Source organism: Motacilla alba, chromosome 7 (genome assembly GCF_015832195.1).
Source record: "Motacilla alba alba isolate MOTALB_02 chromosome 7, Motacilla_alba_V1.0_pri, whole genome shotgun sequence".
In the NCBI taxonomy this organism is placed as follows: Eukaryota; Metazoa; Chordata; class Aves; order Passeriformes; family Motacillidae; genus Motacilla; species Motacilla alba.
The window spans coordinates 20,328,038-20,352,866 of NC_052022.1; the positions used below are offsets into that span (position 1 = coordinate 20,328,038).

The following is a 24,829-nucleotide window of genomic DNA, read 5'->3' on the forward strand; positions in this document are numbered from 1 at the left end:
ACAAACATGATTACTTCTAATTTAAAAGAAAAGTCTGATTTCTACATAAGAACACAATTGTCATGGGGCTATTACCAGTTTCAGTGTTTCTGAAGTATATTCACTGCCAAGAAGTGTAAGACAAATTTGTTTAACAACTTCAGCCATTCATGTCATGCTGCTCTGCAGGACTGTTTTGGATAAGGTTTCATCCCTGGTAAGAGAAGCTGGCACTGTGGGAGAAGCATCCCTGGCTGAGGATCAGTTCACCAGGATGCTTATCCTTGGCAGCAAAGCAGTCTGTGCCATCTTGTCCAATCAGTCAAATTCTTTCTTCTGTTGTGCCACCACAGAGCCCAGAGAAGCAGTAGCTATCGATGCTGAAAGTGGGATTGTTTCACCTTTTTTTTCCTCACTGAGTGCTAAGAATACTAGACCAGACCTACCCTGAGGAAAAAGTGACATTTGGTAAAAAAAGGAAAATGCTCCTCTGGGTGCACCTAGAGGGTATCTGCACAGAGGGTATCTGCTCCCTAAGGAAATTCTTACAACCTGCTTTTCAGCTTAACAGGGGGGATTTATCACCCAGCAGCTCCTTCGTGAGGAAACTTGAGTATAGAGGAAAGCTTTCTAGAGAGTCAGTCCTGCCTGTTCGTCCTTTGTGGTAATTTCCCTGTTAGGCTGCTGTCAGGACAGCAATGCATGTCTCCACACTTATCCCTCCTTTCAGAGAATTAGCTGTTGTCTGGCAACATGGGAAGAGGATGCTCAGATGGCAACTGACACCTATCTCTCCTGTCTCCACTCTCTGAAGCATGACACCGCCATATGACAGGCTCTGACAATGGCTTCAGGAGGATAGCTTGGCCCTCAGTGATGTTCCTTTACCAGCTGGGTCACTGCTGATCCATGCCAATGCCAGAGCCTTGGCCTGGCTTTGCCATCTGCAAAAGAAAAGCAGCACTGCAGCTACTCTTGACTCTGCAGCCACTGGGCTAGAACACATGGCAGCAAAACATAAAATCAAGAACTGGGCTCACTAAATAATTATGCTTTTAATCCTGCCCAATTCACCTCTGCCCAAATATGCAACAAAGATCAATATGTGTGATAATAAATGTTGTCAGTGGGTATTTTTAACAGTAATTATTCTGAAGAACCTTTTTTTTTTTCTCTTGATGCTGTCTTGTGATGTGTACCTCTGCTGCCCCAGCATTTGCACTGGAGATGATTTGCTGGGATGTACCCCATCCAAGGGGAACTGACAGACTGGCACATCCATCCTTTCCCCCAGCAGATGCCAGGCAGCCCAGCTCAGCCATGCCAACCTCTGCCTCCTGCCTTCACTGCTTTCCCACTTGCAATCAGGGCTCCTCCAGCTGTCTAAGCTTAAGCTGCCTGTCTGCAAGAAGCATCTGATGTAGCTGGGGCTGCAATCTTGTAAGATTGTCTTGTGGGAAAGCTGTAAAGAAAAGCCACCACTGGCAGGTCCTGAACTGGGCAGTGAGACAGTGAGACCAAAATGTTGAGCTGTTGGCAGCAAGAAATGGTAAATGTGTGCAAAAATGCTCCACTCTCTGGCATCTTGATTTTTTAATCAGATTCCACAGCCTGGGAATCCTGGAGACCAGAGAGGCTAACCAAGACCAGTACTTCAATTCACTCTTCCCAGAGCTGTCTCAAAGTTACAGCCAATACGTACATGTACAGGCTTACCTTTGCAAGTTGTAGCTAGGATTAGCAGCTTTGTTTTGTTATGAAAGCTGGGTGTTCCACTGTAACTCCACAAGGATGTAAGAGCTCACTAGGATTTATTAAATTCTTCAAAGTAAAGCTAGTAGTTGTGGAGAGAAACATCTGAAGCACATGCTAATACTAAAACCAGATTGAAAATGGCTGAATTTCATACCTGCAGCTTATTTTCTGTGTGTTACTGCAGGTCTGTTGACCATGTTACATTTTATACAGAGAATACCAAGGCTCTGTATGTAAACAAGCGGGAAGAAGGAGGGGCACAGGTCTGTCAGTGTAGATGTCAAAGCCCTGTGAGCTCCGGGATCCCCTCTTTTGATCACAGACAGGAACCACTGAAGTACTGATGCTAACAGAGTAGTTTTCAAGCTGTTTGACAAGAAAGTGGTAGAATTCACCTTTGAGATGCATATGAACCATTTCTTTGACTGCACGAGGACAGGATACTGTTGTAACACTGCCTTCTGTGTCCTGCTGCTTGTGCACTTGGTGCCCAGCACACAGCTCCTGCTGCTACTGCCACCCTCCTTGGCAGCAGCTGAATGCTAAGGCTGGAGCTTCCCCTGCTCACTGGAAAGTATGTAGCCATGGTGCTCAGAAGAATAGATGCACAGAGAGAAACTATTTCTGTTTTGCTACAGAACATGGATTTTTCTGGAAGAAAAAAATCCAGTAGTAATATAAAAAATGACCATGCTCTGTCAGTGGTCAGGGATGCCATGTAAGGACATCAGCAAAGCTGAACAGTTAGTGTGATTGTTTATGATTTTGCTAAAAGACTGGCAGAAGAAGATGAAAAAAACCTTTTCACATGTTGTATGAATGGCTTCTCCCATCTCTCTTCAGAGAATCACTTCACTCATATGGGAATCATCATCTGCATTGCTCTGGGCTTGGTCACTGAAGATCTTGGATTTTGTGTATGTTTCTGAGGAATCTGGCTTTCTGACTCATTGCCATTCCCTGTACTTCTTGCTTGACCTTCATCAGCATCATAGCCAGCAGGCCAAGTCTCTGACCCAGATATGGGGAACATGATGGAAAGGCAGGGGAGAAAGTATTTTACATCTCTAGTAGGACTTCTCATTGCATAATCCTTCATATTTTTTCAAAATAATTGAGGTATAAAGTTTATGTATATATAAATTATTTATAAAGCCTGGACTTTGAGTGCAAACAAATTAAGCCCCAATTTCTTGCTTTTAACCGTAATCCTCTTTGCCAGTACCTTGGAGTTTGGGGATACCTAAACCTGAAGTTTCTATTCTTCTCCAGAGTTAATGAAGATAAGTGATGAGTCTTTTTATCAGAGCAATAAGAAGGTAGAAGGTAATATACGAATCCCGTTAAAACGTGTTCTAAGGTCTGAACACTGCAGCATTAACCAACTCTACTCTCTCATTGCCGTTTAACTGTGGTGGAGCAGCATGTCCCTCAATTGAGTGGCATTAAATTCTGGGACGATGACCCCATAGGCACTGGAGCCAGCACTGCAGAGTCTGTGGAGCCTGGTGTGCAAAGGTGATTACTTTGTACAGCAAGCTGAGGCCACTTTGCACCTGAATAAAAGCTACCCCATGGGGATTAACAGGCTTTAATTTCTGCAACAGCTTTACCTTTAGTTGAGTTTTCTAACTTTTCCAGCTTTCCACCTGTAGTGAAACTGTGAGAGAGTTATTTCCTAAGACATAAATACAGACAAACCTGAAGTTCTTCAGTGCCTACCTTCATTCAAAGAAGCAAATGAAGCTTTTAATGCTATAGGCAAAATCTCTTCAGGCTAAGTGTTCCTGTCTTGATCCCATTTGATTTTAGAAATAGGATGGGGGTGATATGCAGGGACAATGGTAACTTTCTTGTCACTTCTAATCTATCTCCAGATCTTCGTGAATCTCTGCATTTTTCTGGTTTGGATACAGGCAGGCCTCCTGTCTGAGCTGCCTCAAATCACTGTGTCCACCCCTGCCTCCACCACTGCTTGAGTACAGGGAGACTCTGAAAGTGAAGCCTGCAGACATGGGGTGGGCCAGCAGCCAGAGGATCCCCCATGGGATCTCCAGGTCCTCCAGTTTTGGGGAACTGGGATAGGAATTTGCTTTCCTACCATGGGTAGGGATCAGTGCTCAGCCATGGTCCTGCAGGCAGTTCTCGGAGATGCTTCTCCCTGAGGCAGGCCATGAAAGGCAGGGCAGATCTCTCAGGCAAAACTGAAATACTGTAATTGTTATGATTTGGTTTTGCCTCTGTGGCAATAGATTAATTAGAAATACATTGCTATTTAGCATACATCTATTTGCTGAACTTTCGATAGGTTTTTATACTAAATGTTTGAAGTATTATGAAAGTGAAGTAGTAGGGCTCTTAACTCTCCCTGTTGGCAGCAGGAGCCTCTTCTGCAGGAAAGCCAGGGCAGGCCCTGGGTGTGCAGCCCAGCAGACTCTGCGCTTACAGAGAACTCGGCAGAGGTTGTGGTTTGGTACTGTGCTGGGGCCTCGGCTGCCTGCCTTGGCAGCTTCAGCCGTGCCATCTTAGAATGAGTTCTCAGTGTGCTTGTGGAAAAGGTTACCCTCCATCGGGCAGGGAGACAACACACTGCCGTTTTACTTAGCAGGGCTGGCACAGAACTACCAGCCTCTGTTGGCAGGCATGTTAACTCTGAAACCTAACAATGGCTCAGCCGTGCTCCCTTCAATGACTGTGTTTCCGAACGGTGGCAAAGTGGTGACCCAGTGTCGGTCGCAACGCGGTAGCTGGGGCTGGGGCCGTCTAGCGGGGCTGGTGGTGGGGGCACGCACCCTGACAGGTCCTCTTTGCCCTCGCAGCTCCCTGGCATGGCAAGGTGGCTTCCAGGTCTGCCCCTTCTTCGTCGGCCACGGCATCGGGTCGTACTTTCACGGGCACCCCGAGGTGTGGCACCACGGTAAGTGGCCCCCGCCTGCCGGGCCCGTCTTCCCCCGCGCCGCTCCGCTCCGCTCCGCCCGGCGATGAGGGGGCTCCGGGGAGGGGGAGAGGGGGGGCGGTAAACGAGCCCCACGCACACACACACCCGCACCCCCTGCCGGTCCCGCGGGACGGGGGATTGCCGGTGGGGAGATTAAATCGCTGGGAAGCTGGAGGGCACCACCGGCCCCGTTTTCTGAGGGTCGCACGGGTATTTATGAGGACGAGTCGCTCGTTAGCGGAGTTGCCGGGGCAGCTGAGCGCCGCGGACCGCCTCCCCCGCCCGCTCCGGGCGGCAGCCGCCCTGTCCCGCGCCTCCGCATCCCGCCCGCGCCCGAGCCACGCCGGCAAAGTTTGTCGCGGGGCAAAGGAAAATCTCTGCTAAAACCTTAAAGCTCCCGGCCTGGACGGAGCCGCCGTCGGGGTGGTCTCGCTGCGGCCGGGGTGGGATCGCTTTCGGCGGGTGCTCCGGCTCATAACGGGGCTCGGGTGCACAGTACCTGCGAGCTAAAAAGGGGTTTAAACAAAGGGCTTGGTTGCGTTCTCTTAAAAAAAAAAAAAATTAAAAGGAAAAGACCCAAGATGCATAAACGCGTTTTGTTGGTTTTTTGTTTTTGGTTTTTTTTTCTTTTGTAGCCAATGACAGTGATTTGTTAATGGAAGAGGGAATGGCGTTCACAATAGGTTAGTAACTCTCTGCTATGGCTTTCTGTTAAAAAGCACACACGGAGCAGCCCAGATCTGTATCATTTCTTTATTGGGATGTAGAAATACCCGAGCAGACAGGGGGACGTCGGTGAGATTGACCTCTTAGGAAATAGATTAAAATACATCATTTAAAAAAAATGCATTAGAAACTATTTGGATATAATAATTTTCAAATTACAAGATTTGAAGAATGAAATGTTAATTATAGATTCTGCTAATATTTGACTCCTATTTTTGGCAAGGCAGAGACTCTTCCAGCACACTTGGTTTGAGGAGGGTGAGAAGGATGCGATCATGTCCCCGAAGCCGAGCAGCCTGGTGGCACTTAGTCATTCGCTGCCTTCCAGAGCTGCTCTTGGGTTCGGGGACTGCGGCGGCGGTAACCAGCCGGAGCCTCGCCCCGCAGACTGATCGTGCTCACTTCCAGTCGTGGAGAACTGCTGAAGGAAAAGCCTTCGTTCTCACTGTGTGGCTAAATGGCACGGCAATTAGAAGGAAATAAGAAAATTGTTGTTTTGCTGATTTAATGAACATTTTAAGCCTGTTTAAAAAAATCAAATATTTTAAGCTATCTGTTGTTTATAAATGTGGTTGGTGCTTTGGTTATTATCCACACGGTCTTAATTAAAGCTTGATTAAAATTCCATGCTTTTACAAAAGAGGAATGGGCAACTTCCTACCTTGCTATTTTGTCTTCCTTTTTAGTTCACGTTTTAGTGTGTCAAGAGAATGCCAGCCCAGGGAGATGGGACCTGTGTGGAAGGGGAGCTACCTGCTGAGATACCCTCTGTTCTTGATTGTTTCACAGTCCATACAGGAGTGCAACTAACTTTAGAATACATTTTGTTTTTCTTGCTGCAGAGCCAATAATAATGGAAGGATCCCCTGAATTTAAGATTCTGGAGGACAAATGGACTGCAATTTCTGTAGACAATAAAAGGTGCCTGATTTTATTTTTTGGTATTTCCTAAGACATGGAACTCATCACTGACAGACAAAAAAACCCAAACAAATGAGTTTCCAGGCATGGTGAATGTGTTTTCCCCCTCATAACTGCTAAATGTGAATTTCAGATCAGCACAATTTGAACATACCCTGGTGATTACCTCAGAGGGAGCAGAAATCCTCACTAAACTAGTGGAAGAAGCCTAAAGACGGAGCAAGAAGTGGAGAGACTTGCTGTACTTCTGGGATTTCAAGTTTCACTCAGGACAGAGAAGAGGTTTCTGTAATTTCTGAGGGGAATGGCTGTTGCATAAGTCACTCCAGGGGACAGAAAAAGCAATTTGAGGGGTTGGCTCTGGACATAGTTCTTTCTGTGTACTATCTGGTGAGTATTTAATAAAAGTCTTTAGTTTTGTTTTTTTTGGTTTTTTTTTGGTTTTTTTTTGTGACCCTTGGAGCACAGTCTGCAAGTGGCAAAGGGTTTGGGTTATTTGGGGTTAGGTGCAGAAAGTGGTGCCCCTCTCTTCCGAATCCTACGTGGGGCAAATAGATATCAGATGATACAGTCTTTAAGCAGTTGAGAGGACAGAGAAACATAACCTTTTCCCTTTATAGCTGAGATATGGAGTCAATTTGTCTTCATTGCAATTAACACAGTGCTGTTTCCCAGGCTGTAACTTCTACTAGGTTGGAAAAAAGTTTCCTGAGAGTGTCAGGCAGAGGGAGCAGACTCTTCCCAGTATCATTCCCAGCAGCAATCCCCCGCTTCTTGAAACTTTTTACACAGCACAAAAAATGATTAAAAATTAGATGCAAAGCACACCTCTCTGGGGATCAATAATTGCCCTGCTTGAAAAATTAGCCAGTTTGGGGTAATCACTGCTCTGTGGTGCCCATGTTAGTTAAGGGAGAGGCACTCTACAGTTTAAGTATTTTATGGAGGCAGAGGAGTTTGCAGTCTGGAAGATGAGTCCTGACTCCTGCACAGAGTTTGGAACCGATGGACCTCATGAGCTGCGGTCTCACTCGGCCCTGTGCTCTCTGCAGTCCTGTCCTGGGCCTGCCAGGCGTGCAGGGGTTGATTTGCAATTTAGCCAGTTGCTGACCGCCCTGTGGGACCAAACAAGTCTGGCATTGATATCTGGAGGCTACCAGAGCAGGACCTGGGCCTGTGAAACGTGGGGTAGCCTTGGAGGTGATTAAAGGACTTCCAGAAGTTCCCCAGGCCTACGGCAACAGTGGTGCTGTTTGGTACAAATAGCTTGGCCCTCACTGCAGGCAGATGGGGTCACATGCTGAGGGCTGGCCAGTTGCATGTTCAGGCAACCAGAGTGGCTCAGCACTGGCTCCCTCAGTGGTCCTGGACAGAAGTAAGCTGCTTTCTTACAGCTTTAGTCTGCTGTTTGCTTTCATTCAAGTACAGTGAGCTCTCAGCTCTAATAGTTTCTAACAGCAGCTTTTCAAAAAGCGGGGACCCCCTCCCTGAATACGGCTAACACCGCGGGGCAGCCACTCAGCTTCATCCTCCCGAGAGGAACTTGGAAGGCCATAAAACCTGCAAAACAAACGATGCAGCCAAGTTTACAAATACGCAGAGATTAAACAGTGCGAAGGACAGTCGGCATTGCCTGGAGGGGCATGTATTTTGTTCCCTTACGTCCAATGGCCCAGCCGCGCTGCCCCTTCTGAGGGGCTCTGGGGGCAGCAGGGTGTCCGGCGCATCCCGGAGCGCACCAGAGGTGCCTCCCGTGAATTTTGGCCACGCCGGGAGCCCCTGGATAGCGCCGCAGGTGCCATGTTTCTCACCATCGTCTGCCCTTTGCCTCCTGTCCTGCTCTTACCGCGGCGTGGCATGAGGCAGGAACGGGGCAACCGGGAGCAGGGAACCCCCGCAGCCCGTCGTAGCGGGACTGCCGGCAGCTCCTGGTAATCACTGCGCTCTGAAGTCCCGCCGGTAACTCTGGTGGGACTGCGAGTTTTACCGGCCGCTGCGGAGCGCTGGCGGCCCGGCGGAGGCACTGAGAGCGCACCTTTGTAATCCTAATTACGAACGAGACTGAAGAGATGTCTCGGCTGTTCGGGGAGGGCCAGCGCCTCGCACAAGCCCGTCATGCAGAAGGTGTTGCCGGGCCAGCACGATGAGAGTCCCGACGTGGCAGTCGCTCCCGCGGGGTCAGGACGTCCTGTGGCCGGGGCCCCTGCGCGCCCGCCGAAGCCGCGCTGACCGGGACCACGGAGGGGCGGGGGCCCTGCCCTGCAGGACGGGGGCGAACCCCTCACCGACCGGTCCGCGGGGTTTTGGCGGGGTTGGAGGGCCTGTGGTTCGCTCCGGGACTGCCTGTGTCCGGCCGATCGGAGGAGAAGACGGCAGTCCCGGCGGACGCGGAGCGGCCTCCCCTCTCTGCAGCTGTCAGGCTGAGGCCGGCGAAGGTGCCGGGGCTGCCGGGGCGCCCTGGTCCCTGCCCGGTCAAGCTCGCTGACCCGCCTCGGGTGGTCACTTCCATGGCCAGAAGGGCAGAGCTGGCTGGGGGGGCACCGTGTGCGTGCGGAAACACCGTCACTGCCCCTTCTGCGCCAAGCCTCGGAGAGGTAGCGAGAATGAACTTCGCGCATTGCGAGCAAAGGAAAAAAAACCCAAAACATTGAGGGGGAAAAAAAAAAAAAAGGTGGGTCGGGGGGAAGGAGGTAAAAACGTCGTTAGGAAACGGGCAATTAAAACCGACAGAGCCACTAATGAAAGGAGGAAAAAAAAAAAAAGGGGGGGGGGGGGGGAGTAGAGGGTCTCGGTTGTGCCAGCTTTGCACAGCCAGGGGCCGGTTGCTTCAAGGGCCGTCGCTGCCCGAAGGAACCTGAACACTATGCGGGCTCTGCCGGGGGTGTCCAAGCCCCGCTGCCGGCGCTAGTACCTCTAACGACATCAACGCTGCGATTTGTTTTGAATGTTCATTTTTATTGGTGTTCTCCCTTTGCCAAAATGTGCTTGATTACATAGATGTAGTGCAGCGATAACTGCGCACCCTAGACAGCCTAGGTGTAACCGGGAAAGTTCAGCCCAGGCCAGATCAAATCCCAGGCTGTTTAATGCTGGAAGGCTGCATGTTGCTATTAGTGTTAAATATATGGCTAATTATGCGTATGAAAATTAAACATCAGTGTTATGCTAATGGGGCCGCCTTCAGCTGTGGATCAGAGCACTTGAGACTAGCATTTAATCAAATGAATCAGTAACTAATACATCTGCACGTGTGAACTTTCACAAGATCATTTTCCTGTTGCAGTCACACCGCAGAATTATGAAAGAAATAATTATCAACACTTTCTAATTATCTGGCAAAGTAATTTGGGATTCATCGTGGGCTTTCTGGGGAGGATCTCCTAAGTCCCACCTCATTTACCGCTCACGCACGCGGAAGTTTTCATTTTAAGCTCAAATGCGCCGTTGGGCCCTTTCAGGGGGACTTTGTTTGGTTGGATCTCTTTTTTCCCTTTGAAGCGATAACGGCAGTAGCCGGGCGGCGCGATCCGGAGCCGCGGACGGCTCTGGGCTCGCGGGCCGCGGCCGAGAGCCCCTGCGCACCCGCGGAGCGCTCGGGGCCTGGCGGGCGGGGGCCGCTGGCTTTGTCCGCGGGTCCCGCCGCCGTCTGCCGGAGCGGGGCGGGCAGCTGCAAGAACCCGCGCAGCCCGCCGAGGCCGGCGGAGCGCGGCCGCCGTCCCCTCCGCGCCGCCTTCGCGGCGAGGGGCGGAGAAGGGCGGAGGAGGTTGCGGTGCCTTCCGCCAAAGTCCGGATCGGCGCCCTCGGTCGCGGGCGGCGGGAGCGGGCGGCCTGCGATGGGAGTGGGTTCCGGGGGGGCTCCGTGCCGGGGCCGGCCGGGAGCGGGGCGGGCGTGCGGCCGCCGCCGGCGCTCGGGCGAGCGCGGCGCTGCCAGCCCGGCTCTCCGCGCTCACCGGGGTCCGGGCGAGCCCCGAGCGCCTCGGACCAATCCAAAGCGATTATGCAAGACGGCGGACCAATCAGCTCCGCCGTCTCATGAATATTCATAGACTTGGCTGAGTCAAAGCTTTTAGGCGAGTTTGTGTAGATCTACAGCATCATGCTTAGACTTTTCAAAGAGACAAACTCCATTTTCTTATGAATGGAAAGTGAAAAACCCTGTTTCGCTTAAATTGGGTTCTTTCCTGTCCTGAGAAACACAACAGACCCCAAAAAGGCAAGCTGAAGAGAGAACATACACACAGACCAAGCGACAAGAAATGACCATGACTACCATGCCAGAGAGTCTAAATAGCCCCGTCTCAGGGAAGGCTGTCTTTATGGAGTTTGGGCCGCCCAGCCAGCAAATGTCTCCTTCTCCCATGTCCCACGGACACTATTCCATGCACTGTTTACACTCCGCGGGCCACTCTCAGCCTGACAGCTCGTACAGCACAGCTTCGTCCTTCTCCCGACCGCTGGGCTACCCCTATGTGAACTCGGTCAGCAGCCACTCGACCAACCCCTACATCAGTTCAGTGCAGTCCTACCCCAACAGCTCCAGCCTGACTCAGACCCGGTTAGAGGAGACAGGTAGGTGCACTCGGCTTTGGGGAGGGGGGGAGGGGAGGAGGGAAGGCAAGGCGGGAGGGAGGGTGTTGTATTAAAAAAAAATCTATCGGGGGAAAAAATTAAATTAAATTACAAAATATTAGTCAAGAGAGGCTGAGAATCACAGGGGACCAATACACAGAGCACACAATGCTTGGCTGGAAAAGAAACCAACCCAGATGTGCACGTATTAGTCTTCGTAATTATTTATTGCGTAGCGCTATAAACAATGTATGCAATTAAGGGTAATTAAACCTAAACTGCAGCCTGTAAAAATAGCAAACTTTCGCTGGGAAGAAGCCTGGGCTGCCATAATCGCCCGGAGCCTTTGTTAACATTACTCGAGCTTCACTTTTCTTCCTTCTCATTATTGTTATTGTCGATGTTGCTGTTGTTATTGTTGCTGCTGCTGCTGCTGCTATTACTGTTACTGTTATTATTGCTATTGCTGCTATTATTATTATTTATCCTGCGTCGTTTGTTGTTTGTAGGGGCCGAATCGGAGAAAAGCACTGTGGTAGAAGGAGGGGAAGTTCGCTTTAATGGGAAAGGGAAAAAAATCCGCAAACCCAGGACTATTTACTCCAGTTTGCAGCTACAGGCTTTGAACAGGAGGTTCCAGCAGACTCAGTACCTGGCTCTCCCTGAAAGAGCCGAGCTCGCAGCATCTCTGGGACTCACCCAGACACAGGTACAGCTCCGACTGAGTCGGCCCCTCTCCCGTGTCCCCTCCGTGTCCTCACCGTCCGCATGGGAGACCACACGCGTAACGCACACGGGGCACAGCCGTGGGCAGCGGGGCCCGGGGCGACACCCGTCCCGCCGCGGGGTGCTGCCGGTGCTGTGGAAGCCCCCGCAGAGCCCGCTGGAGTGGGCCCAGGGGGCTCCTGCTGGGTGCCTCGGCGTCACAAAATAACACAGCAGTCGCGGGAGGAATGAGGGAGAGAAGCTGGGGGGCCGCCGGGCGCGGGGGTCCGTCGTGCCCCGGGAGGGATGATGGACCGTACCGAGGGATGCTGAACCCTGCTCCGTTCCCCTTTGCAGGTGAAGATTTGGTTTCAGAACAAGCGCTCCAAATTCAAGAAGCTGATGAAGCAAGGAGGGGCCGCCCTGGAGAGCAGCGCCTTGACCAACGGCAGGGCTCTCTCGGGCAGCTCGCCACCCGTGCCTCCAGTGTGGAATACCACCTCCGCCTCCGGTAAGGCCTCGTCGGGGACCCCGGGCACCTACATCCCCAGCTACACGTCGTGGTACCCTTCGACCCACCAAGAAGCTATGCAGCAGCCGCAACTGATGTGATTATATATACGTTTTCCCCTAACGCAAGCACTATCAATCCCGAAAAGAATTGAAATTATTACAGGGGGAAAAAAACAAACCAAACAAAACAACAACAACAACAAAAACAACAAAAAAGAAACTAAGTCAAATAAAAAGAAAGAAAAAAAAAGAAGGGGGAAAGAGAGAGAGAATTAAAAAAAAAAAAAAAAAGAACACAAAAGAAACCCAAGCAAACAAACAAACAGGAGGTCTCTTGCCCATCCAGCCATTAGGACGCTGCACGGTAGCTCGGTGCAGGAGAGCACAGATGTGATGCGGGCCGGTTCCCACCGCTGACAGCTGACGGAGCGGCCCCGAGCACCGCACAACAGCCTGGGAGCAGAGCGAGCGCCGGCCGCGGCTTTGTGGGACAATCAGAAAAAGATGTCTGGGGGGCGGGGAAGCCCTCTCCTCTGTCCTGTCTGTCTGTCTGTGTCTGTTGAAATGTAGGTCATTTATTTACTACTCCGATCTGACCGTCTCTTAAATTGCAAGGGGGAAGGAAGCTGTACAATTTACCAGAGCTTCTTTCCCGCGACATTTTCTGTACCTTTCACTCTCCATCTGTATATTTTTTGTTGTTGTTAAAAGGGGAAGACAGGGGGTTTATTTATTGATTTAAATTACCACTATGAGAGTGCTAGAAACAAACTCAGCTTGCTGAGTGTACTGCTTGGACGCACAGTTTCAACAAAACCACAGACGGTCCGTCGTCCCGTCCCGTCCCCCCCACCCCTTTCTCCCCGAATAATTCACCACGAGGGAAGGATGCGACTTTAACTTTCACAATAACTTTTATACTTCGCTGGTGTGGAAAGTTTTGGTCCGAATAATTTGCATTTCTCGAGTATTTAACAAAGGAAATAAATGCACATTATTTGGTACTCTGAAGTGGAATTGCAGCAGCTGCCAGCGCTTCGCTGAGGTGAAGCAAGGCGCAGAGGACGGAACGACAGCCCGGAGGGCGGCGGGGGGGACCCACCGGGAGGGCGGGCGGGCGGGCACACCCGGGCAGTCCCGGCGCGGCCTCCCCGCGCAAAGCCGGCCCGAAATTGAAATGCACAAATCGACGTGCAGGAGCTACTCGCTGTACATATTTTATTCTTAATTATTATTATTATTGTTCTGTAAACATGTTGCACAAATTTAGCCTCTTTAATTATTATTATTATTATTAATATTATTATTTCTGTTCTGTTTCGTGTGGCTGTAAAACATGATGCTTTGTGTACTGAGATCTTGACATTTTACTTGTGAAATTCGGAAAATGTGATAAACTGAGCTCGGCTGTGTTTAGTGTTCTATATGTCAAAGTTTAGTTTTATATTGAGAATGTTAACTTATTGCTTTGTATCTGGGGGAGAAAATGGAAAAAAAACCCACACAAATCTTTGTACATAAGTTATAAAGTTTCTTTGAGACAGTAAAATTATGGTTTGGAAAAAGAGACACGCATGCTCCCTGTCCCGTAGCGCGGCCGGCAGCGGGGTCCGGGCCGGGCTAAGCGCTCCGCGGCGGGACGGCCGTGGCCGTAACCGGGAGGCGAGACGGAGGAGCGACGCGCCCCGGACAGGGCAGCCCCCCGTGCGCCAGCCGGGCCCAGTTAGCGGCGGCAGCCGTGGCGATGGATTGGCGGACCCTCGGGAGGGCCGCTCGAAGCCGGGGGGGAACCGGGCACAGCTGCTGGGACGGGAAGGGGATGTGGTCAAGCCGGGAGAGCCCCGGCCCCCGTCCCAACAGCCGAGCTAGCTGCCTACCCACGCATCTCACGGGAGGCGAAGCCGTGCCGGTACCGCCGCGGTCGTCCAGGCCTGCACTGAGCCGCTGCGCTCCCCGGGCTGGCGCGGCGCCGGCGCAGCCCGTGGCTATTGCTGGGGTGGGTAAAGCGCTGCAGAGCGCAGGGAGCCGGCAGCGGCTGGGCTCGGCCGGCTGCCCGTGCGCGTCTCTGCTCGCAGGCTCCGCCAGGGATCGGCTGCGCGGCCCCGCGGGGGCCGTGCCCGCTCGCCCCGAGACACGCACCCGCTCCCCGGTGCGCGGGGCCGGGGCGCAGCCGAGGCGCGGCGGCGCAGCATCCGCCCCAGCGCGCACACGCGGCGCGGTCGCCCGCGGGGTGCTGCATCCCACACGGCAAACGCTCCGCAGCTCCGCGTTTCCCGCAGAGCCACGGCCCGAGCCTGGTCCCGAGCGGCCCGAAGTCGAGAGAGCCGGAGCGCTCCGCGGCCCCGCAGCGCCCCAAGACCCCACAGCTCCCGCGGCGGCTCTGCCGGGGACCAAACGCCTCTGAGCGGGCCAAAGAGCGGTGGTCAAGCAGCTCGGAGGGCTTTAAAGGTATATTGGCTTCTCCTAATTCAATAATGTCTTGCTAACAGTTCAAATAGAGAAATTATCAGTTTTCTCTCAGCGAGGCGGTCTTGAGTTAGAGGCTATTATAATTGTACATTTGAAAATGTTAATCTCAATACAGGCCTAATTAATTCTGCCTTGTTGCTGACAAGTAGTTCATCAAATATCTGATTCGAAGATTTTCATAATGAGGATATTAATTAAACTATGAATAATCCAAAGGTGCTTATATTGAAACAATACCTCATTACAATGATTAAGCCCTGATTTCGAATATTATACCTTTACCAATTGTCACCCGGCAAATACAACCTTATGGATGTGCCCGTAAATGGCAAAATGTAATTTTGGGATATATTTTTCCTTGTTGGGGGAAAAAAAAAAAGTGCCCCTCATTTTCAAACACTTCTGAAATAGGTTACACACAGCTTAATGATGATCAAAATGACTCTTTTCTGCAAAAAAAGACCCCAAAGTGCGCGTACAGCTGCAAACCCAAGAGGGTCAGCATCATTTCACTGTATTCTCTTCTTGATTACAAGCCGAGCCCATCAAACACAACATAATTACAGTAATTTCAGGTTTATTTATTCTAATGCAGTTTCCCCATCTCTCTGGTAATTATGAGCAATTTTTTCGCCCAGGGAATCTTTTTGCATTAACAAAAGAGATAACGCACTGAAAGCCAAATTTGCTGTGCATTGAGAAAAGCGAAGAAAAAAAAAATAAAATAGGTGCGAGCTGCCATCTCTGCAATTCTCCTATATTGGAGCTCTGCAAATTGCTTGCAGGTGTATGGAGCAGAGCTGTCAATAGGAAGGGGCTTCCAAATTAGCAAATGCACAATGTTGAAGTAATGAAGACAGACTTAGCAAAATTGCCAAACAACAGATACCTCTTTAATATCTTCCACCCAAAAAGAAAAAGGGGAAAAAAATCCCCTTGGAGTGTCCCTGCGAACCCCCTTGAATAGCTGGGGATGTTGTACATGTGTCAATCTAATTGCAGAGCACAGAGCGGTCCCTGGAACTAGAAAAAAAATCAAATATCAGAGCCCAAGCCCGTTTGCATTCGGAATTTGCTCCCTTCGTTCGACAGAGGGGGGATAAGAAATCCCCGCCGCCGCCCGCTCCGCTGTCCCCGCTGCCGCCCTCCTAACCCCGCTCCTGCCGCCACCGCCACTCTCATGCCAGTGAAAAAGTGCCATGTCCCATGTCCCCCTCCGCACCGGCGCTTCCCCCCCCCCCCGCTTCCCGGCTCGGCAACCGGGCAGTAACGCTTCCCTTCGCAAGGAACCGACAAACGCGCACCACGAAACCGCCGCCGAAATCGAGCGCACGCCGGCGCCGGCAGCGCCCGGCAGCGCGGCAGCCCCTGGCGGCGAGTGCCCCCGCGCCGCTCTGCCCGCGCCGGGCTCCGCGCTTCGGCGCGGCTCGGCCCGCGGGAAGCTCCGGCGCGGCGCGGCTCGGCTCGGCTCGGCTCGGCTCGGCTCGGCTCGGCTGTGCGCGGCATCCCCGCCGCCCGGCCCGCCGCCCCGCTCCCTGCCTCGCCCCGCTGCCGCCGGCGGGCGGTTTCTCGGGGAGACTGGGTCGGCGGAGCCGCCGGCGGTGTTTCCCCCCTCTCCCGGCCCGCGCCCCGTACACTCACCTACCCCCGCGAGAAAGGAGCCTGTGTCGCCACCCTTACCTTCCGCCTCAGTCCCTGAGGCTCTGGGCACAAGTCTTTGCTTTACAACAAACGAAAGGACCGAACGCGGCTTTTTGCTACGAAAGTTAGAAGAACGAGAGAGTGTGAGAGAGAGGGAGAGGATCGGGGAGGGAGAAAGAAAGCGAAAAAAAAAAAAAAAAAAAAAGAAGCCGAGCACAATAATAATATCCTGAGAGTGCAAATGTGGATTGAGATCCCCCAGAGATGCACATGCCTGTGAGCGCAGCAGCCTTTTTGCAGCTCTGCTCTTGCAGAATATGACTGAAATTTTCTGCTATATAGCCTCTGTCTTTATAGCTGATGAAAAAAATTGCAGATTATTAGCATAAATGTTTACTCTTCATTACGCTGATGACATTGTGCACTCGAGATCTTGGTAATCTTTGGGAAAATTATGAGTAATTTTTAAAAATTTTAAAGCAGCAGCAGTTACCATGCAATTCAGGCTAATTCTGCGTAGGCTCCGAACGGATATAATTATCGAGGAGTCAAGATGTTATGCTAAAAACTATGCATTGATATTCCCATTTATTATGTACATACAACTTTGACAATGTTGATGCTTGAAATAGCAGGAAATTGTCTTGCGCAAAAATTACAGTCCATATTAGGACATGTGAAATTGCGAAGAATTATATAGTAATTGCAGGCTTTCAGATGGGAGAGCCAGAATGCTCAAACTAGTGCAAATGTGGATAAAATTACAGATCAGAGCAAAAATTAGGGAAAAAAGGGGTCTGGGATTTTTCAAGTTGGCTATAGGATTCCGGAAGTGTCTAATGCCACATGATTGCTGCAGCTTTAGGGGAGACATTCATGCCTCAAATAACTCCTTTTGCCAGAGCCGCTTTAATTGAATTTCTCGTGCTTTCTCTTTTCACCGGGCAAATGAGTAAATTGCCTCCCCACGGTACAAGCCCGGCCGGCCCCGCCCGTGCTCCGGGGGGGCAGAGGGTGCCCCCTCGGCCGGGCGGCTGCCGTGCCGCCCTCCCGGACCAGGCTGGTGGCGGAACCGTCACTTATCCCGGTCGCCCCCCCGGGACCGGCCCCGCTCAGCCGCTCCCCCGGCCCGGAGCCAGCACCAGGCCCGATGTGGGGCAGAAGGGGGAACCTCGGCGCTGGGACGTGGGGTGGAATCGTCCCAGCCCCCCCACCAGGCTCCCTCCCGGAGTGCTGGGGAGGCCGAGGCATCTCTCACCCCCCCGTCATCCGGCTCCCCGAGACTTTGGCCGGCTCCGGCAGGCCGATCCCCGTGCAACTTGTGAGAGGGATCACGGTTCTCAGCGGTACCGGCCCCGTCCCATCGGACAGGAAAAGAGCAGGAGAAAACAGGTTACAAGCACATCTCTATGCGTATGCATCGGCGGGGCGCGGGAGCTGCTGCACCGCGCCTCTGCATCCGCTGCCGTCGCCGACTCCCGCACGGTGTGAGCCGCATCTGGCCTGCGAGCAGCGGGGGAAATACGGACCCTGGGAGGGCTCTGGGAGATACGGGGATGCTGAAGGACGAAAAACTCCATCGCGTACACCAGGTGCGGACAGCCCAGAGACGACTGCTACCAGCAGACAGCAAATGAATAGTAATAAATTAATTTTAAAAATACTAAATACGAGAAGGAAAGCGCGGAGGCTCCCGTACTGGGTGTGGTGTGCTCTGCTCCCCCACCGCCGATAGCGTTCCCCCGTTGTCGGCATCCTGCCAGACCCCATGGAACCGAGCAACACCCCGCACCGCAATGCTGCATCGGACTGGAGACGCTGGGCCAGGAGACACCGGGGCGCAGATATTTGGGGGGAACTTTATTTAACTACGAGAAGCGCCGGTGAAAGCGGTGGGGCGGAGGGACAGGGAGGGAACGGGAATCGTCTCCATCCCGATCGTGGCCCGCGCCCACGGCTTCCTCGTGCACCCCGGACGACCGATTTAGCAAAACTTGTCACTGCCAAAGGGGTGTATCCCACTTTACCACCCCCCCCCTTCCGCCCCCCCCCGTCGTAGTCCGCGGAAACACCGCGCTGCCGGGAACACAGCTCCTGCTGGACACGGGGGCTCGGGGCTGCGCGGTGCTGCTCGCCACGCGTGCCGCCCCGCTCCGTGCTCGCCGCCCCAGCGCTTCGCCGTCCGCCGGCGGGGAGGCTTCTTCTCCCCGGCCCGAGCGGGCCACTGAGGCCACTCAGCCACCAGTGGCCCGCGGCCGGCAGGAGGGTGAAGGAGGGGAGAGATATGGGAAGAGGTGGCCCCGCTGTTTCTTGGGACGGCTCTGGACTCTCGTCCCCGTTCTCGCCGCCGGGTCAGCGCCAGCACTGGAGGGCAGCTGCCTCTTTCCCCTTTGTCTCTCCCATTCCCTCCTCTTGCTTTCCTTGCGCCCGAATTTCGTCTTCCAACATCCCCCCCCTAATTCTTCGCTTTTCTTCACTCCTCCTTCGACCCCCGCCTCTCCTTGTCCCCAAGCTTTCCCCAAGCTCTCAGAAGCAATCTGCCCTCCCGCTTTCCCCCTTTCTTTCCCCCTCCCTCTTTTCCCCCTTCCTCCCGACGTGTCTCCTTGTGAGGCCGCCCCCCTCCGCCTTCCCCGGCCCCGCCCGAGCTCCTCATGCCGAGGCCTCTCGGAAGAGCCTCGGCCAGGCTGGCCATTCCCGACCCGGGGCAAGCTGGCCTGAGCCCTCTTGTCTGCAATGGGATCTTCATCACGGCTCCCTCTCTCTGTGCCCTCTCCAAGAATGGCGGGGTCCTCGTGGTGATGAAGGCCAGAGATCCCTTCTTTCACCTGCTTTTGCGTCTCCAGCAAGAGTGCCTCCAGGGGTGCCGTCCGCAGGGGGAAGACCTCAGGGCTACAGCTTGGGGGGCACAGCCAGGAGGGGACATCCCGAGCGGGGCAGCCCCGAAGGGGGCAGCAAAGGTTATCAAAGTGAGGGTCCAGCTCAGAGGGGTGCAAGGGAGCGTTCCAGAGGGTTACATCTTAGAGGGATCCAGCCCTCGAGGGATACATCCCATGAAGTTGCAACTTGGAGGGGGTGCTGCCCGGAAAGAGGTTCAGCCTGGAGGGATGCTGCTCTTACGAGGTACATCCCAGAGGATTTCAGCTAGGAGGGATGAAGCTGAAGGGCTGCATCCCAAAGGGGAACATCTTGAGGGCTCCAGTCCTCAAGGGGCACTACTCAAAGAGAGCCCAGTCGGTGCCTCCAGCCCTCGAAGCACCCCAGAGGGGCTTGGGGCAGCCACCAGCTCTGGCCCAAGCAAAGACCCCGTGCAGGTTACCGGCCTGGTTGCCATTGCCAGAGGGAAAGGCAAAACGCCTCTGGGTCAGGGCTGCGCCCGAGGAGCAGCTCCAGGACTGCTACGAATGCCGGGCACGGCCCTGCCCCAAACCCCTCCGGACGGCCATGGGAAGCTGCGAGACGGCAGCAGTCTGCCCCGGGTGAAATGTCGCTGGCGCCAGCAGGCGGGAGAGGAGAAGGGGGGCGGCTCCGGGCTGCTGCAGGCAGCGCTGAGTGATTCATGGCCTCGCCAAGAAGACTGTCAGGGGCGAGATTTTATTGTGGACGGGAAAGAGGGGAAGGATGCCGGTTTGCAGCAACTGTTACAGTGGGAAAGGGGTGGACGGGACGCGGCTCTCCCTCCCAGCGAACGCCCGGGTCCGAATCAACACCCTCAAATTTCCCCATCCCCCCAAAACTCAGCGTTAGCACCATGGAAACAATAATTTATTTAAATACTCTCTGCTTATTGTAAAAGAAACATTAATGAGTGTATAAGTTTTCCATAATAAATAACCAAAAATACAGTTGTTTTTTTTTTTTCCCCACGACGCTAGACATCAAACAGATCAGGGGCATGTCAGTGGCTAGGTTGCCGGTGGGGGAAGAGCGGAGAGGGGGTGGAGAGGAGAGCTCGCTGCGGCTGGCGCCCGACGCGGGGAAGCCCCGTCGGGGCACGAAACCAGCCCGGAGGCAGCGCACGGGCGGGAGTCGTGCCGGCACCGCCGCCTGCGACTGGCCCCCGCCCCCGTCGGACGGTTTCGTTCACGGCTAAAACGGATACCTTAAACACGGGAGGCTTCTGTTTTAAATCTACATATAAAAATTATTTATCTTTTTTTTTTTTTTGATCGTTTTATTTTCTAATCCCCAACATCAATGTGAGGTTATCCGCAAAGGCACCTGTCAACTTTAAAAAAATAAAAAGTAAAGTTAACCAGAGTTCTGCACCGATGGTTTGATGAAAATGCCGGGGAAGAGGAGGAAGATAGACGGAGAGGAGGGAGGGAGGTGAGTACTGGTTTCGCAGCGTGGTTGTTTTCACGGCGGGAGGGAGGGAGGACCCCACGGAGCCGAACGCACACGGGCCCCGCCGCCGGCGGCAACGGGGCAGTTCCTCTCCGCCGGGACGGCCGAGGTCGAAGCCAGGCTTCACCAAAACACCAGCGCTGCACGTCGGTGCCCCGCGGCCGCCGGGTGCGGCCCGCGGGCTCAAGTCTCTACTACAGTGCCTAGAAGATATTGCCGCTGCCGTGGTGATGCGGGGGCTGCGCCGGCTGCGGGAGGGGAGCGGCCGCCGGCAGGTGCGCCGGGCCGGCGGGGGCCGGCGGGTACCACGAGTAACTACCGAGGAAGGCGGCGGCGGGGCTGGGGCTTGCGGTGCCGGCGCCGCCCGCGGTACGTGGGTGCGGAGCGAAGTCCCAGGCGGGGGGCGAGGAGGGAGACGGTGGCGAAGAACTGCGGCGGGGAGGCGGCTCTGCTGGGATCTCTCCGCTTTTCCACATCTTCTTGAACTTGGAGCGGCGGTTCTGAAACCAGATCTTTACCTGCGGGGAAAGGGGCGTCAGGCGGCCTTCTCTGCGGCGCCTTCCCGGCGCCCAGACCGCCCGCGACGGGGCAGGGACGCGCAGCTTTCGCAGCCCCGAGCACACCCGGCGCTGCCTCAGCGGCGCTGCCGCTGCGCCTGCACTCCCACCCCGGGCCGTCGAGGCGCCACGGGCCGGCCTTCCTCCCACGCTCGCACCCGACTCCGCGGAGGGCGACAGGCCCCGGCGGGGCGGAACGTGCCCGGGGCCCCGCGGCGGAAGAGCCTTACCTGCGTCTGGGTGAGGCCGAGGGAGGCCGCCAGCTCCGCTCTCTCGGGCAAGGCGAGGTACTGGGTTTTTTGGAAACGCCGCTGCAGAGCCGCCAGCTGGAAGCTGGAGTAGATGGTCCGGGGCTTCCGCACTTTCTTCGGTTTCCCGTTCACGATCCTGATCTCCGGCTCGCAGTCCTCCTTCTCTGCTGCGGCAGAAACGGCAACCCCAGTGAGGCGAGGCGCCCCCGCCACCTCGGGCCCTGCTCGCAGCTCGGCATCACCGCCCTCCCCGTCGGGGCGACCCGCCGGGAACGAGCGCTCTCCCGGCCCACCCCGTGTCCAGAGCCCCGATCGCCTCCTCGCCAGGCTCACCGAGCCGTCCCCCACGCGGGGCTCGGACGTACCAGAGTCATTGTTGGCTGGGGAGGCCCTGCTGCCGTAGGGCCCGTAGGAGCCGTAGGCGCCCCCGTAACCCACGTCGTAGGAGGCCTTGGCAGAGTAGGGGGCGGTGCCGCCTCCCGCGTAGGGGTAGGAGCTCACGGGGCCGTAGGGCGGCCCGCCCGCCGCCCCGTGCTGCTGGTTGGTGTAGTAGCTGCTGTCGGTGGCCGTGGAGACGGGCAGCGTGGGGGACTCCTGCGGCTTGTGCAGGCCGCCGTGCTGGTGGTAGCTGCCGGCAGAGATCTGGCTGGTGTGCATGTCCGGCATCAGACTCTCCAGCACCCCCGTCATCCCGCGCCCCCGCCCGCCGGGGCACGGGCCGCCGCCCCGCGGCCGTCCCCACCGGGGACAGGCGGTCAGAGCCGCGCCAGCATGCTCGCCGCGCTCCGCCGGGGCGGTGCAGCCGCGCTCCCGCCGCCGCCAGCGGGACGGACTCTGCGCGCCGCGCGCCGCCGGGACGGCATTTAACACCGGTCACGTGGCGCGGCGTACGTCACCTAGCAACAGCCAATGCGGAGCCCGCCCGCGCGGCTCCCCGCGGGCTCGCGGAGCGCGGGACGGGAGCGGCGCCGGGCGTGCGGACGAGCGGCCGCGGGGTCGCCGGGGACCGGGACCGTCCCCGTGGTGCGCCTCAGGGTGCTGCACCTTTGGTTGGACGGGGCGGTGCGATACGCACCAGTGAGGGCTCGGGGCCGCTGCTCAGCCCGGCCGCTTCTGCCGTGCTGTGTCTCTGGTGTGTGCCCCCGTCTGGCCGGCAACCCCACAGAAAGATCCGCGCATCGGTCCCCCCGTAAGCGGCACCCCACGCGGGCCCGCCTGACTGCGGGTGGACCTGGGCGACCGCTTTTGGGGTCTCTCTAAGTTAGTGTGGCCCCGGTAGAGCGTGCACATCGCGGGACATTAGTAACCCGCTCTCTGTGCCAGAGTGGCAGAGCTTTCCAGTGAAATTTCCGTAACATTTACACGCGGAGGGGCGACATTCCGCCTAGCACGCGTGTTTTGTACAGCAATTGCTGACGGCGCCCACGGGACGTCTTTCCACGCGGCAGCCCCTAACGGCCCCTGTTGCAGCGCAGGCACACGGGCGGGGCCGGAGGTGCCAGGCGACCGCGAGCAGCCGCCTGTCTGCCCTGTCCGCTGGCGGTCGCACCAAGGCCGCCGCGGCCGGTTGTCAGTCGGGCACGGCGGCGCTGCCCTTGGCCGCCCTCTGCCGGGGGCAGCGCCGCGGGGCAGCGGGCGGAATGGTGTCTCAGGTGCGCTGAGCGGCGCTCCGAAGCGCTCTTCGGAACTGATTTTTACTCTTGTATGTTATTTTTCTCGCTCGACTGTCCCGCCGCGGAGCCGGGCCGCCTGCCAGGGAGAGCGATCCTTTCGCTGGGAGAAGGACCCCGCGCTGCCGAGGGCTGCCACGCGCGGTGCGGCCGCGTCCTTGCGGGAATCTCACGTGTGTTCGGCGCGGGCAGGGAGGGAGGCAGCAGTGGTGCGAGGGTGGCTGCAAACGTAACCACAAAAAGCTGGTAAAAAGGTAACAAAGAGAAAAAAATAGCGGCCGGCCGCCGTGGTGTCGTTTGCCCGGTGCCTGGCGTACCTGGCTGTCCCCGCGCGCCCTGAGCCCGCCCTGCCTCACGAGCCCGCGCGTGCCCCCTCAGGCCCTCCCCGCCCGGCGGGGGCCGCTCCCTCACGGTGCCGGTGCCGGGCATCCCGCTCCCCTCCCGGGGCCGGCTCGCCCCGGCCTCGGCCGCTTTGGGGAGGACTGTGGCTGGAGCCTGTGCCTGCGGGGTGGCGGCGCTGCGGCGAGCGCAGGTGCGCGGGGCTGGCCCTGGTCATCTGCCAGCGGCAGGTGGGCCCCTGGGCGGGGCTGCGGGTGACAGGCGCTCCGCTGGGGCGGCGGCGAGCCCCGGCACGGCCTCCGCGGGAACCGACGTGCCCTGAACCCGGCGTGATAACGCCGGAACCTGGCAGCCGGCCCTGCTGGCCAGCGGGGCCCGGAGGGGCCGGAGCAGCGGCGGTCACGGAGAGAACTCGGTGCCCGCGGCAGCGGCTCTCGTGCTGCTGACTCTCCCAAGTATAGCTGGTGCTCAGTGCAAAAGAAAACCGCTTTCTGCAATCGGCAGTGTGATCCCTTGAAGACATCTTTGTAAGAATGTTTCTGTCATCCCTGTCGGATGAAGGCCGGCAGTCTGAAAAAGCCGCTGGCTGGCACGGGAGAGGGGCAAACAGCGTTTAGCGGCTGTCAGCAAGCAGCGGGACAATCAGCTACCCTTCATTAGTCACGTTTTGAAGTGTGTGAGATAGGTTAAAATACAGAGGTGAAAGGACACTTCATCTCATACTGAGGATTTAATAAAACAAGGGACTTACTTGGGAATTTGTCTTGCTATGTGGCAATTTTTATTTTTTAATGAAATTAAATAGTGCTGTATAGCATGCGCATGGTGCTCTGTACAAAAAGTAAAGGGCATGATTTTGTTTTGTTTGCCTCAGCTTATACGAATAGTCTTTCTTGTGCAAGTTGTTCCTCATAAGTTGATGCAGGGCTCACAAATTTAAATGAATTTTCAAATGATAGCTTCTCCAAAGTCTTATGGCTTTGTTTCTGCAGTTTGTTTTGCCTGTGCGGAGGCGCAGACTTGCTGGAATGACCACTGGCATTTATTTTGCATTTATTTACTTTGCATTTATTCACAGGGCTGATCTTGTAGATCTGATTTTGTTATTTCTAATTTACTTGAACTTTTCTTGTGAGGTGGTTGTTTTAAGCACCAACTTGTATAAATAAAGGCACGATTAAGGGAGAGATGACATCAGGCAGCAGGAAGGAAGGAGAAAGGCTTGTTTTAGGTGAGAGACAACTTGACTACCATGAATATTTTACAACACACTTCTCTGAATCAGTCATAGTTTTATCAGGAGTTTAAAAAAATAATGGCATTAGGCTGGCCCAGTGTTTATGTGTTTTCATGTTCTTGTGTTGAGCTAATAATTTTAATTCTGCTTTTTTGTCCTTGCTTTGGGAATTTTGAATGTTACATGGCTGGGTAATTAGAAGAGACACAGAGAAA

General features: G+C 55.0%; 3 protein-coding genes across 5 annotated transcripts in view; 2 read left to right on the forward strand and 1 right to left on the reverse strand.

Annotated features, from left to right (window-relative positions):
- METAP1D (methionyl aminopeptidase type 1D, mitochondrial) overlaps positions 1-6,741 on the forward strand; it is a 44,103-nt gene extending 37,362 nt beyond the window's left edge. For both annotated transcript variants that reach the window (XM_038142321.1, XM_038142320.1), the window contains 4 exons: positions 4,554-4,651; positions 5,308-5,355; positions 6,241-6,319; positions 6,453-6,741. In XM_038142321.1, coding sequence (XP_037998249.1) covers positions 4,554-4,651; positions 5,308-5,355; positions 6,241-6,319; positions 6,453-6,531 — 304 coding nt within the window. In that variant the 3' untranslated portion in view covers positions 6,532-6,741. The remainder of the gene's footprint in view (positions 1-4,553; positions 4,652-5,307; positions 5,356-6,240; positions 6,320-6,452) is intronic.
- Positions 6,742-10,364: 3,623 nt separating this feature from the next.
- On the forward strand, positions 10,365-12,359 carry DLX1 (distal-less homeobox 1). Its single transcript, XM_038142322.1, has 3 exons — positions 10,365-10,888; positions 11,398-11,597; positions 11,951-12,359. Exons 1-3 carry the CDS (start codon positions 10,576-10,578, stop codon positions 12,203-12,205), a joined length of 768 nt encoding a protein of 255 aa, XP_037998250.1. The 5' UTR covers positions 10,365-10,575; the 3' UTR covers positions 12,206-12,359.
- Positions 12,360-19,975: 7,616 nt separating this feature from the next.
- DLX2 (distal-less homeobox 2) lies at positions 19,976-22,224 on the reverse strand. 2 transcript variants are annotated; one of them, XM_038142773.1, is made up of 3 exons: positions 21,734-22,224; positions 21,348-21,532; positions 19,976-21,078 (listed from the first exon to the last, which is right to left on the reverse strand). In XM_038142773.1, exons 1-3 carry the CDS (start codon positions 22,056-22,058, stop codon positions 20,764-20,766), a joined length of 825 nt encoding a protein of 274 aa, XP_037998701.1. In that variant the 5' UTR covers positions 22,059-22,224; the 3' UTR covers positions 19,976-20,763. The 2 variants fall into 2 exon arrangements, with proteins under 2 accessions (XP_037998701.1, XP_037998699.1); XM_038142771.1 differs by having other exon boundaries at positions 21,348-21,535.
- Between the last annotated feature and the right edge of the window lie 2,605 nt (positions 22,225-24,829).

What these genes read in the sequence shown, in the direction of transcription:
- DLX2 (XM_038142771.1), bottom strand. Translation starts at nt 22,058, where the DNA reads ATGACGGGGGTGCTGGAGAGTCTGATGCCGGACATGCACACCAGCCAG. An exon ending in CCCAGCCAACAATGACTCTG is followed by an intron (nt 21,536 to 21,733) that starts GTACGTCCGAGC and finishes TTTCTGCCGCAG; the next exon opens with CAGAGAAGGAGGACTGCGAG. An exon ending in TCGGCCTCACCCAGACGCAG is followed by an intron (nt 21,079 to 21,347) that starts GTAAGGCTCTTC and finishes CTTTCCCCGCAG; the next exon opens with GTAAAGATCTGGTTTCAGAA.
- DLX1 (XM_038142322.1), top strand. Translation starts at nt 10,576, where the DNA reads ATGACCATGACTACCATGCCAGAGAGTCTAAATAGCCCCGTCTCAGGG. An exon ending in GACCCGGTTAGAGGAGACAG is followed by an intron (nt 10,889 to 11,397) that starts GTAGGTGCACTC and finishes TGTTGTTTGTAG; the next exon opens with GGGCCGAATCGGAGAAAAGC. An exon ending in TGGGACTCACCCAGACACAG is followed by an intron (nt 11,598 to 11,950) that starts GTACAGCTCCGA and finishes TCCCCTTTGCAG; the next exon opens with GTGAAGATTTGGTTTCAGAA.